The sequence below is a fragment of the Felis catus genome, chromosome A2 (assembly GCF_018350175.1).
Source record: "Felis catus isolate Fca126 chromosome A2, F.catus_Fca126_mat1.0, whole genome shotgun sequence".
NCBI classification, from domain to species: domain Eukaryota; kingdom Metazoa; phylum Chordata; class Mammalia; order Carnivora; family Felidae; genus Felis; species Felis catus.
Genome location: NC_058369.1, coordinates 91,941,474 through 91,953,914, shown reverse-complemented (window position 1 = coordinate 91,953,914; position 12,441 = coordinate 91,941,474). Strand labels below are relative to the sequence as shown.

Sequence of the window (12,441 nt, the reverse complement as noted above, 5' to 3'; positions counted from 1 at the left end):
TCACAGCAACCCATGATGGAAACCAAAACGACTTTCTCAAGCAGTAACAACTGTCCTAAGAGTTCCAGCCTGTCTAGACCACCCAGACCAGTTTGAGCTCAACCACCAACTCACATCTGTGCACATGGACCATGGAGCGACTGACAGGTACCTCTGCCTTGTTATAATGCTAAAATCTCTGCCCCAAAAGGAGCACAAACCTCATTAACATTACACACAATGTGTGTATAGGCTTGTTTCTCTAAGGCACATGCGTGACTTCACGCCTACCTCCACATCCAATGACAAAACGCCCCTTTCTGAATATTCTCCCTAACCCTAAATAAAAGGAACCCATTCACCCTTGCTCAGAGGGTCATGGCTTTGGAAGATATTCCCTGTGACCTCCTCACTTGCTGCAAGTCAAGTTTCCTTTGTGCAACAACTCTACCCAGTATAGTTCCTATAAATAACTCACCAAGGAGTGGACTACATTAGTTTGATTACAATACTAAAATTATCCACATCAGTAAAATAAATGTTCCAAATAGCTACTGCAAAAGAACTCTTCAATCATTAACATACCTTTATTTAATGCATACCACATGGCATTCAAAATGAGCTTGTTGCTCATTTTGTACAAAGTGTGATTTTTCAGAGTATATAAAGCCATAAATCTTTAAGCCTCATCTCTTGACCCAGGAGAAGCAGAGTCCACAGTCTGAACTATGCATAATGGGGCAGAGTGAGCCCAGGAAAGCCCTCTCCCATCAGCCTTCAGACCTTTAAAAAAGACCAACGAAGATGGGGCGCCTGGGTGGCTCAGTTGGTTGAGCGTCCGACTTCAGCTCAGGTCATGATCTCACAGCTCATGAGTTCAAGCCCCACATTGGGCTCTGTGCTGGCAGCTCGGAGCCTGGAGCCTGCTTCTGCTTCTGTGTCTCCCTCTCTCTCTGCCCCTAGCCCACTTGCATTCTGTCTCTCTCTCTAAAATAAACATTAAAAATAAAAAAATAAAAAATAAAAGACCAACAAAGAGTAAGATGGAGGAAGAAGAAGAAAGCAGGAAGAAGAAGGAATAAAGAAGGATAAGAATAGGAAGAAGAGGAAAGAAAAAAAGACAAGGAGAAGTGAGGAAGAAGAAGAAGGGAAATGGTTCTTCCCTCTGAAACAAAAACTTAAAACTCATGTGAGGATGAAAATGATCGCTGGTGCCGTGAGAGACAGGTCAGGCTAAAAAACACTCCGTTTCCTTAAAAACACAAGATCTAAATCAACAGTGGAGCCAATCACTAAAACCTGGATGTGAGATTAAAAACTTAGATTGTGCCTCAGTCTGTTTCAGGTAGCTCTCTCTAGTTGGGACCCACCTGGCACAGCGCACCTAATATCTTCTCCCTGTAACTGCGTTGTGATTTCCCTGAGCTTTACCACCACACTTCTACCCACACCCTGCTCCTGCCCATGCTCTGATGACCCTAGACAGTTGTCTTCAGACAACTGCTCCCCCAGGCTACTTTAGATTAATACCACCATGTGTAACCTTGACAGCTCATTATGCCCACTGAGGATCCATAGCTGAGTTCCTGGCCAGACCCCTGACAGTGTATTCTAAAGGCATTAAAAATCCACTTGAGAATTCACAGAAATCTACAGAACCAGTTTTTGTCAAGTGCCAGCTCTTTCTACAGCACCTTGCTACCTAGTCCAAAGAATGAGAAACCACTTAAAGTTTGAGCTGTGACCAGCGGTGCCAAATCACATGTACCAGCCTGACTCCCAACCTTCTGACCTCACTAGTGGGGGAGTGGGGGGGTGGGGGGAGGGGAATGAAGGCAATTTCTCCCAACCAAGCCTATATAAGAAGTAAACTGGAAAAAAAATAAAATGAGAAGAAGAGCAATTGACCGACTAGAGGTAAAGGCTTAGAGACATGAGTTAGTGCCAAGTAGAATAAGGGATCTAAGAAAACTGTCAACCAGGAGTTCTCCTGCCTCAGGTAGAAAATGTTAAAGCCACTTGCAAAATGTGAGCTCTTGAGGCCCATCTTCAGGAAAGCCTCACTGATTTCTCATTCTTCCAAAAACGGTTATCTAATGTTCTCTACTTGGGACAAAAAAAAAAAAAACAGCAAAAGGGCAACTACTGCTCAGTGGTAACTGAAATGCCCTGGTACAAAATCGATCTTTAAAAAGGAGAGAAATGTTGATCTACCCTTGCTGATACATGCATATGATTCTGAAAAACCTCTTCAACATAAACAAACAGATGGTGGGGGGTGGGGGCCAGGGGGTGGATTAAGTTGTTTATTCCTTCTCTTCCCAGTTATAACTGCTGGTATTTCTTGGTCATGGTATGGCATTTTTTATTTTCAAAATCAAATTACATCTAATAGTCTGCTCTAGGGAAGACAAAACCGATTTTGTTCTTAAAAGCAACTCGAATGATGAAATCAGAAATAAAGGACAACTAGAAGTCTAAAATCATTTTTATATATGAAGTATTTATATTCTAAAAATACAGCACACTGATAAGTAAAAAATAAAAACACAGCACACTGAATTCTATTTTAATTATGTCTAAAAGAGTTACAATTATCAAAGGGGGCTATAAATTCAGTATTTAAAGACTAACATTTATTCATGTATTCATTATTTTATACCATACCAAGTTCCAAAGAGGACTTGAGGATGTTTACATGGACACTTACAAGATATTATAAGCAGATGAGAAAACTGGAGGGAAAGGAAAATTTATCACTTCAAGAAATATTTATTAAGTACCTACTCTGTGCCAGGCACTGGGCTAGGCAGTGGAGATGTGTGGTGAACAAACAGACAAGATCACTATTGTCATACACAATTCTCGTAGTTTATATTCCAGGGATGGCACACTGGAGGAACGACAATAAACAAGCCAATCATTAAAAAGAATGTCAAGTGCTGACAAGTGCTGGGAAGACAAGAGAGTAACATGACGTGATAGGGGGTGGGTGGACCACTTTAGGAAAGCAGACAGAGGAAACCTCTAAGATTACTTTCCCTAAGCCTGAATACAGATATGACGTTTCATATTGACAAATTATTACGAGTCAAGAGATATTTCAGATGACCCTTGAGCTGAAATGGGTGCTGATGAGCTAGGATGGAGCTGGAATGAAAACTCAGGCTATGACTCTGGCTTGGAGGAGGGCACAATTTGCCTCTAAACTTCTGGCGTCCCACCCAAGGAAGGAAACAATTACATGACAAATCTCTCCTCTTGGTCCTGATGAGGCACCATCCATAATGTTTTCCCCAGACTTCAATTAATACTGTAACTGGTTTCTCAGGAATAAGTCTTACAATGTCCTTTAAAATATCCTTTTGAAAAGGTCTGATAAATTATTGAGGAGGTGAGTGATGCAAATAAGAAAACTGATCCCAATTCAGATACAAATTCTTGTGACTAACTTAAATCCAGAAAGATTTAAGATGAAAAAAAAAATCTCCTAAATCTTAAGGATACACAGAGCTCCTTGACCCTGTGTGCAAATTGGAATCCACTGGGGAGATTTTTTTTTTTCATTACCCAGAATCCCGGTAGGTGAGGCCAGCACCCTATGGAGGAACAGAGGATAGTTCCCCATAAATAGTTTCTTCCCTCCCCCATAAAGAGTTTTTTCTGAGTTTCTGGCAGATAAAACTCCAACAAGTACCGAGTACAGACATTCTATGCTGTTGTTTAGATGTAGATTCAAATATGTCTATGTGGCTAAAAGAATATCTGAGGTAGAAACAGAAATTATATCCACTTCTAGAAATGAAGACATGTAACAAGTGCTAAACACGACATCGATTCACACCTGAATGAAGTTAGCAAGGGAGGAGACGTGAGCAGGACCAAGAGTTTCTCAAAGAAATGTTAGGATGATTCCACCACAGAGATGAATGGGTAACTACATGTTAAATAAGTAGCATATATTACAGAAGGATTATTTTATTTGGATCTCTAACATTTTCTTTGAGAATTCTTCTCCTAATACTACTGCTTCCTGGTTGTATGACCTTGGGCAGGTTAATTAGCTTCCTTAAGCCTCAGTAGCCTCATCTATAAAATGGATATAATATCTACCTCATAATGATAATACATGAAATCACTCATCACAGTGCCTGGTACATGCTACATATTCAATAAATATTCATTCTTCTTTTTCATTTCTTTCCCTTAATATTTGCTTTCTAGGGCTGTTATTACCAAAATAAATGTGTATACTTATTGTTACATGAAAGCATGACTAGATGCTCACAGAAGCTATCATTTTGGTTATTAATGATTATGTATCGCTTTTCCCTGAAAGCTTTGATATTTGGAACTCTGGAGCTACTTGCTCTGTGAAGCTACAAAAGATATTCTGTATCTTTTCTTTTGGAGAAAGGTAAGGGTATCGATCCCTGTTTAGCATTTGTTTCTGTTTTATGAAACTTTGACCACAAAAGAATATACATAATTTTGGTACTGACTGTTGAATATTAAAATCTTCAAATTACACAGAAAGATTATAACAATAAGTGTACACATGCAATTCCAAACTAGAACATGACCCTTGAAGAGGTGTTTTTCATCTTTTAAATGTTAAATATCTTTATACAGTCCATTCTCATTCTCAAATTAGTAGAAATGATGCATTCCTACTGTTTCTGCAAGCTGCAAAAAACATAAGGTTCCAACGGGACCACATGTAAGAAAGCTTTGATCTCACTGCCATTGAACGACATCTAAAGAAATGTTGGTGGCCTCCTGCCATAAAGCCAGTTAAGCATAGTGGTTAAGCCCAGGCAGTGCAGTGGAGTTAAAGTACCTGGGCTGAATCCTTTCTCAGCTACCTACCAGCTTTGTGGTTTTACAGCTGATAAGTACTACCTGTCACATGATTCTTGTGGGACTGCAATGAGTTAATGTGCACCAAGTACTAAGAAAACTGTTGGGTACATAAAAACTAACCACATAAGTTATTGTACTTAAGTATGTTAGTGTACATTATAACATATATGATAATACTACTATAAGCACTTCTCTCTTTTCCTGATTTGTTTCCTTCCTCCTTGTCACCACTCTCCTTACCATCCTTTCCTCTTCTGCTCACTCCCCTCCTTTTATTAACATCCTTTTTCCTTTTGGAGCTTATCCATGAAATATAATGATAAATGTGGCCTTATCTCAGCCCCACTCGAGCTACTGAGAGCTAGTGACCTTACAGACTACTGCTCTCAATGAACCATGACAAGAAAGCAGGCCTGCCTCCATGTATATACTTAGAAAGGGCTTTATCACTAAAAATGACAGAATACTTCACATTCTTTGAAAGTTGAGAAAGCAAATAAAACTAAGAATGATTTTTACCAAGCCATAAGCTCTTAGAGTCATTCACAGTTTTTCAGGTATAAATGTAAAGAAGTGAAGAGAGGGGCGCCTGGATGGCCCCATCAGTTAAGCGTCCGACTTCAGCTCAAGTCATGATCTCACAGTTCGTGGGTTAGAGCCCCGCGTCTCGCTCTGTGCTGACAGCTCAGAGCCTGGAGCCTGCTTCAGATTCTGTGTCTCCCTCTCTCTGCCTCTCTCCCACTCGTACTCTGTCTCTCTCAAAAATAAATAAAATGTTAAAAAAATAAAAAATAAAGAAGTGATGAGAAATGGGTTCTTTTTGTATGCAGTGAGGTCATTAGGCATAATTTCAAAGATGCCCCAAACACATATATACAAATTGGGATCTCACAGAGTAAAAACAAGACTTAAAGAAAACTCCCACAATTCTGAATACCATTTCTTTTGACAATTTAATTGTAAGGGAAGGATATTGGTAGGAGAATTAAAAAAAAAATGTGGCAGGAAATGTCTCCTTCCTATTTATAGCAGAACAAACTTTGTACTGGTGGCAAAACTTTATCAATATTGAGCTACTTAGGTTTAACAAATGCCCATTAAGAAAAAAAAAATGCTTGTGCTATCCTTGCAAAATACTCCCAAAGCTATAATTCCTAGGAGCCCTTTTTTTGCCAGAGAAGCAGTACCGCAGACAATTTACCGTGAAGCTGACTCAGTGCTCCCAAGTGAAACAGCACAATTTTAACTACAGCTCATCCATGCTTAGGCACATGTATAAATATACTCATAAAAATGGAGCACACTAGAGGCGCTTGGGTGGCTCAGTTGGTTGAGTGCCCGACTTCAGCTCAGGTCATGATCTCGCCGCAGTTCCTGAGTTCAGGCCCCCCCACTGGGCTCTCTGCTGTCAGTGCAGAGACCACTTTGGATCCTCTGTCTCCCTCTCTCTCTGCGCCGCTTTCTCTCTCTCTCAAAAGTAAATAAGCCTTTTAAAAAAAATGGGAGCACATGACTACTTACCATCTTGCTATACCATCTGGCATTACTGATTATCAAAAGTATGATAATTTACAGATTTGTGTTTTTGGTACCTGACTACTTGAGAAGCTACAACACTATCCAGGGAAAGAGACAGAGAAATGAGTAGCCCAACTATTCACTGAAAGCAAAGACTTATGATAAAAAGAAATTCTGCTATTTATAGAGAAATATCAATGGGTGAAAAATAAATAATTGAAAATATATAGGGTGAACACATGACAAAATAAATCACCAAATAACTTATCTTTGATGTTACAGTAAATCTGTCCTGCTTGGCTAGCCAAAAAAAAAAAAAAAAAAGGAACCATTAAGGTGCTTTTTCTTTTTTTAAGAAATTTTTTTTAATGTTTTTTATTTATTTTTGAAGGAAAGAGAGAGACAGAGCATGGGCTGGGGAGGAGCAGAGAGAGAGGGAGACACAGAATTCAAAGCAGGCTCCAAGCTCTGAGCTGTCAGCACAGATCCGACATGGGGCTCGAACTCACGGACCGTGAGATCATGACCTGAGCCGAAAAAGTACGCCTAACCGACTGAGCCACCCAGGTGCCCCTAAGGTGATTTTTCTTAAAAATAGCAATTAAATGATTATCAGTTATCAGTATCAAACCATCAATAAGGCTCAGGAGGCACTATCTTGCCCATATGGATGCCCAGTTAAAAAAGTTTTATCTATTTATCTGCAAACACCCAATTCCTTCAGCACAAATCACTTCAAGGCAGAAGAAAGAAAGACTGAATAATTTGAATATTCTAGTTCCCTGTGCTATTTTACAGGACTAAAATTATCTCAGACTAGGTAGACAACCTTGAGGATACCAAGGTTACCCACAATCAAACATGGTTTCTTGGACTATCATTTCTAGAACTTGATGGCAAAATAACCTTTCATTATGGGTTGATCATCACACTTGGGATAAAAACAAAGTATGCATTCAAGTAACTAACTGGACAGGTAATAAAGAAATCTTTTACAACATGGGCTCATCAAAAGAATTATTATTTCACACCAATCATATTGCCAGTATTTCCCCAAAACTGAAATAAAAATTTCTTTTAAAAATATCAGTGTTCTGTGGCACTTGGGTGGCTCAGTCAGTTAGGCATCTGACTTTGGCTCGGGTCATGATCTCACAGTTCATGAATTCAAGCCTCTTCGGGCTCTGTGCTGATAGTTCGGTGCCTGGAGCCAGCTTCAGATTCTTTGACTCCCTCTCTCTCTGCCCCTCCCCTGCTCATGCTCTGTCTCTGTCTCTCGAAAAATAAATAAACATTAAAAAAGTAATAGGGGCGCCTGGGTGGCGCAGTCGGTTGAGCGTCCGACTTCAGCCAGGTCACGATCTCGCGGTCCGTGAGTTCGAGCCCCGCGTCGGGCTCTGGGCTGATGGCTCAGAGCCTGGAGCCTGTTTCCGATTCTGTGTCTCCCTCTCTCTCTGCCCCTCCCCCGTTCATGCTCTGTCTCTCTCTGTCCCAAAAATAAATAAACGTTGAAAAAAAAAATTAAAAAAAAAAAAAGTAATAATTTGAGTATTCTTTTCCATTCAGTGGTTAAAAACTGAAACAAGGACACATTAAGAGTAAAATTAAGGTGTTTTATACCATCATAGTTCTTGTGAGCTTTCTGAAACATTAAGTGATACGTTACTGGTTTCCTTACTGTAGATCGATGACTTTATCTTACCAGGTGTGAAGTAATTCCTGAATTAGGTTAGATGACCTATAAGGTGTCTACCATCTCTAGGACTGTCAGATTCCACTTACTTATGTAAATTTTAGTAATGTGTAATTTACTTCTGGGAATGTGTTACATGCAGGTAATTAGGGCACCATTTTGCATTAAAGTGATGTCATAAAATTTCTAAATAGTACTCAAGCAGCCTGAGGGAGTAAATGTTATTTAACAAAAACTCATATAATGCTTACAATATACCCAGCATTGCTCTAAATGCCTTATAAACTCATTTATATGGTATTTTCAGTTTACTAACTAAATTCTTAGGAAGCTAACGAGTATGTGAATTAGCATTTACCAATAAATTAGAGTGAACAACCACTTGAACTTACCCTGTGAAATTAAAATTATTCATTTCTAACAATTAGGACCATTCCACAGTATCATGAGTCTGGTCAGTAAACTCTCCTTACTAAAGTCCTTCAATTGCCTTTGGGACAAAGTCCAAACTGCTCCACAAATCATGAAGGTACTGCAGCATTTACTCTCTGCTTTCCTGTTTTGGCTCATCTGTCCCCTAAATCCTAACTATTTGCACCTAACAAAAAAGTGTCCTAATTCCCAAATGTCCATGTACTTCTGCCCTTTTGGTTTGACATGCCCATCCCCTTCCTTTAATCTGGCCCATTTCAGCCTCAAAACACAGCTAAGACAGCACCTCCCCGTGAAAGCCCACCCTGCCTGCTCACCTGGGGTTAAACACTGTCTTCACTGCCTCCAAAGCTTTCTGTGATCACCTCCAGAAACTCACACAGAAGGGCAGAGTATAACTGCTTATCCATTCATGCACGTTCCCACTTGTCCATAAATTCCTTAAAGGTTTGAAGTGTGTCTCTTACCTCTAAATCCCCAGAGCCTTGTACAAAAATTCGTACACAGTATGAGCTCAAGTAAATAAGTGCCTTTTAAATACACAAACCAACAAATGAATATATAAGCTTTGCAGGCTGATAGGAAGGCATCCCAATTTTATTTCTGAAGAAGAAAGGAAATTACTAAAAAATATCTATGGGTAGCTAAGATGTCATAAATTTTATCTATTTAATTACCAAAGAAATAACAAGGGCCAAATATAATCAGCTTGAGTTTTTAGATCCAATGCCAGCTCTCAATGAATCTAAAAATGCAGGAACACTCCTGAGTTCCCTAACTGTAGGAAAATTTGGCATATGGCAACTAAGTCTTTACAATTGTAACTGCCAGATTCAGATCTAGCAGTCAGCGATTTCTAACTGTAGTTTAAGGAGCACGGTAAAATGCAACAGCCCCCCAGGTGATACAGACATCCAACCAGGTGTTCGGTATATACCTTACTACGTGCCAGGCACTGAGGTAACTACTTGTAATAATTACTTTGATGGTAAGACAGTAGACAGTATTTTCACTTCCAATCCTGACTTGAATAAACAATCTATTCATGCTGTTCAACCTAAATCATACGAGTTCATCCATACCTCACCAAAAGCCAGAGTCATTCTTCCTAACTGTGAGTTTTATTATTTTAAGAAGAAACTGCACAGGCCCAAGGTATCTTCTGCCCCAAGTAGAAAGGCCAATGAACCAAAAAACTGCCGAAGTGGTGCTCCATAAATAGGAGAAAAGAAGGAGGACTGGCCTGTTTTCCAAAAGTGGTGGTCTTTCACCAACATAGTGAAGGGCAGAGGGTACCTGAAGACATTACCAGCATATGGCAGAGATGTGGGAGTTTCCAATTCTAAAATTTTCTTTTTCTATATTTCTACTTCTGTCTCCCTCCTCTCCGAGAAAGACTCTGTGATCTGTTTTAAAGCACTGGCTATATCAGCAAAAATTCAGGCTGAGAAACTACAGGATGAAAGACCCCCTGTCTTCAATGAATAAATCGTAAGGAAAAAATGAAGGAAACAATAGGGGGTAAATTATGCATTAAAGAGACTCAAAAAAATAAACTAATTGCAGTCTATAGACATCATTTGGGTCCTGGATCAAACAAACTTAAATGTATACATATTATATTTACATATATTTATCTAATATACTTAAATGTATTTTACATATTTATAATATTTATGTATTAGGTATAATAACAGGGTTACATTCTTTCTTGAAAGAATCCTTTTAGAAGTACAGAGTGAATTTTTTATGAATGAAATGATCTGATCTGCCTCAAATACAAGAAGGGGAAGAAAACAGGAGACAGATGAAACAAGACTGGCTATGAGTTGCTAATTGTTGAAGCATTATGTATTTATTCTAATATTCATTCATTATAACATTCTATTTTGCATATGTATGTGAAATTTTTCCTAAGCAAAAGCTGTAAATGAGTGTGAGAATATTCCTCCACAGAAATAATTCTCATTTATTGAAAAATAAGAGTGTCCCCTGTTTCTTCAGTTTTACTATGAAAACAAGTCAAAATGAAAGAGAAGAGGTATTTATCAAACAATTCAAATAATGGAAATCTTCATTAAAGCTTGGCACACTGGACTTTCTACCACAGTACTCAAACTTTAATGGATATTAGTGTAGCCCTTTAAATTAATTTCTTGTATGAAAATTTCAACAGAGCTAAGCATTGGCATTTTTGTGATTTATATAGCATTTTTCTGCTTCCACATATTTTACAGAAATAGATCAAATATTATGACTATCACAGCTACAACATACATCTTGAAGTATTAATAAATGTACTTACACACGTGAAAATGTTCAGCTGCCTTTAGGTCAGCAAAACTTACAACATTTTCAACCACACGAATAAGCTCTACCTTAATATGTACTTGCAGGTGAATAAACTGCTTGCCATGTTGATGTATATAAATACAAAAATTGCTTAGAGAGCCCTGAAATAATTACCTAAATTAGCAAGTAAGTTCAAAATAATTTTCAGGCATTATCTGTGGACATGTGATATTGATCTAAATATGGGTAAATGGAATAAACTTAGATTTTTTTAACATAGTTTATAAATGCCCAAAAAACAAAAGGACTCATATTACGCCAAAGGGCCATTGCCAGCGAAGTAATGGAGGAGGAGAGGCCTTTCCTGAAACGTGGAGGTGAATGGGTACATCTCTGGTGTCCATAAATCGAGTGAGCTGAGAACCCTGCAGGTTAGCTTATTTTTACAGTTTGAGTTTAGTTAGGGATGTCTAGGCTTGCCTTTCCATTTTTTCTACGGTACCAACCTTGGTTTAAATCACGTATAAAGTCTTTTTGAGGGTTAAAACAACCACAACAATAATGATGATGCAAACCCTGCCCACACATTACATCCTTTCTTGCCTATGCATGTTTTTTTGCCTGCCGGAGGTGAGAGGGTTTCCGCCCCTCCGCTCAGGATACCGCACTGCCGAAGACATCCCGCACAAACTCCTCTCTAGCAAAGCTCCGGCCTGTGGTGCTTTGAGGGGTTTGTCCCCCCCCCCCCCTTCTTTTTCGCACTGGGAGCGCCATGCACGACTCGCACTAGGGCTGCGCTCCTTCCACCGAAGACACTGCATCTCCAGGGCGACGGAGAGCAAACGTGGGGTCAGGGTGGGCCAGGCCGCGCCCGGGCCCACCCCCCTGGACCGCGCCTCTCACCTGCCCGCCGCCGGGGTGGCCCCGCACCCGCGTGTCGAGCGCGTCGTGTCCAGTTTCGTCTTCACCGCCCGAGCGGTAGAGGAGCCGGAGTGGCACGATGCTCTGGCGCTCCAGGAAGCGGTTTTCGTTCCTCCTCTCCAGCTCCGTCAACGAGGCGTCTCCTCCAGGCAGGACGAGGGTAAGGAGGGAGCGGGGAGAAAAGGAGAAAATAATGACCCTGGCCCACACGCGTGTCTCCTGCGGTCCGACGTCTTCTGTAGGAAAATCCCACCGCCCCCTCCCTCCAGGTCCCTATCTGGGAAGGACGCAGAGACACCAGCCGGAGAGCCTTGGACCAGCTCATCTGAGATCATCCAGGATCGGGGCCCAGAAGCACAGCACCCCTTTCCCATCCTCCGCATTCCGCTTCTTCAGAAGAGGAAAAACATGCATTTGACCGAAGGCTTCTAATGCATCTGCGCGCCCCCACACATGTATTTTTGCTTCACTTCTCACCACCCTTCTGAATAAAAAAATCTCCCCGCGCACTCGGGAAACGGGCATGCCCGTTTCCAGTGCGCTTGAGGGCTGCAAAGACTCCTGGAAAATGGTACGTCCCTAAGCCACACAGGGTGGCGAACTTACCTGCCCGACCGCAGCGCGCCGGGGGGCAGGTCCCCAGGGCGCAGAGCAGCAAGAAGGGCACGGACGCAGCCGCCGCCGCCTGCATGGTGCTGCCGTCAGCCCGCCTCGTTCGAGACGCTCAGCTAGCGCCTCATGCC

The 12,441-nt window shown here is 40.7% G+C and overlaps 1 protein-coding gene across 31 annotated transcripts in view; it reads right to left on the bottom strand.

Moving 5' to 3' along the window:
- ADAM22 (ADAM metallopeptidase domain 22) overlaps positions 1 to 12,441 on the bottom strand; it is a 239,311-nt gene extending 226,870 nt beyond the window's left edge. For all 31 annotated transcript variants that reach the window (XM_019825419.3, XM_019825413.3, XM_019825415.3 and 28 more), the window contains exons 1-2: positions 12,305 to 12,441; positions 11,681 to 11,841 (exon numbers count right to left, since the gene is read on the bottom strand). In XM_019825419.3, coding sequence (XP_019680978.1) covers positions 11,681 to 11,841; positions 12,305 to 12,389 — 246 coding nt within the window. In that variant the 5' untranslated portion in view covers positions 12,390 to 12,441. The remainder of the gene's footprint in view (positions 1 to 11,680; positions 11,842 to 12,304) is intronic.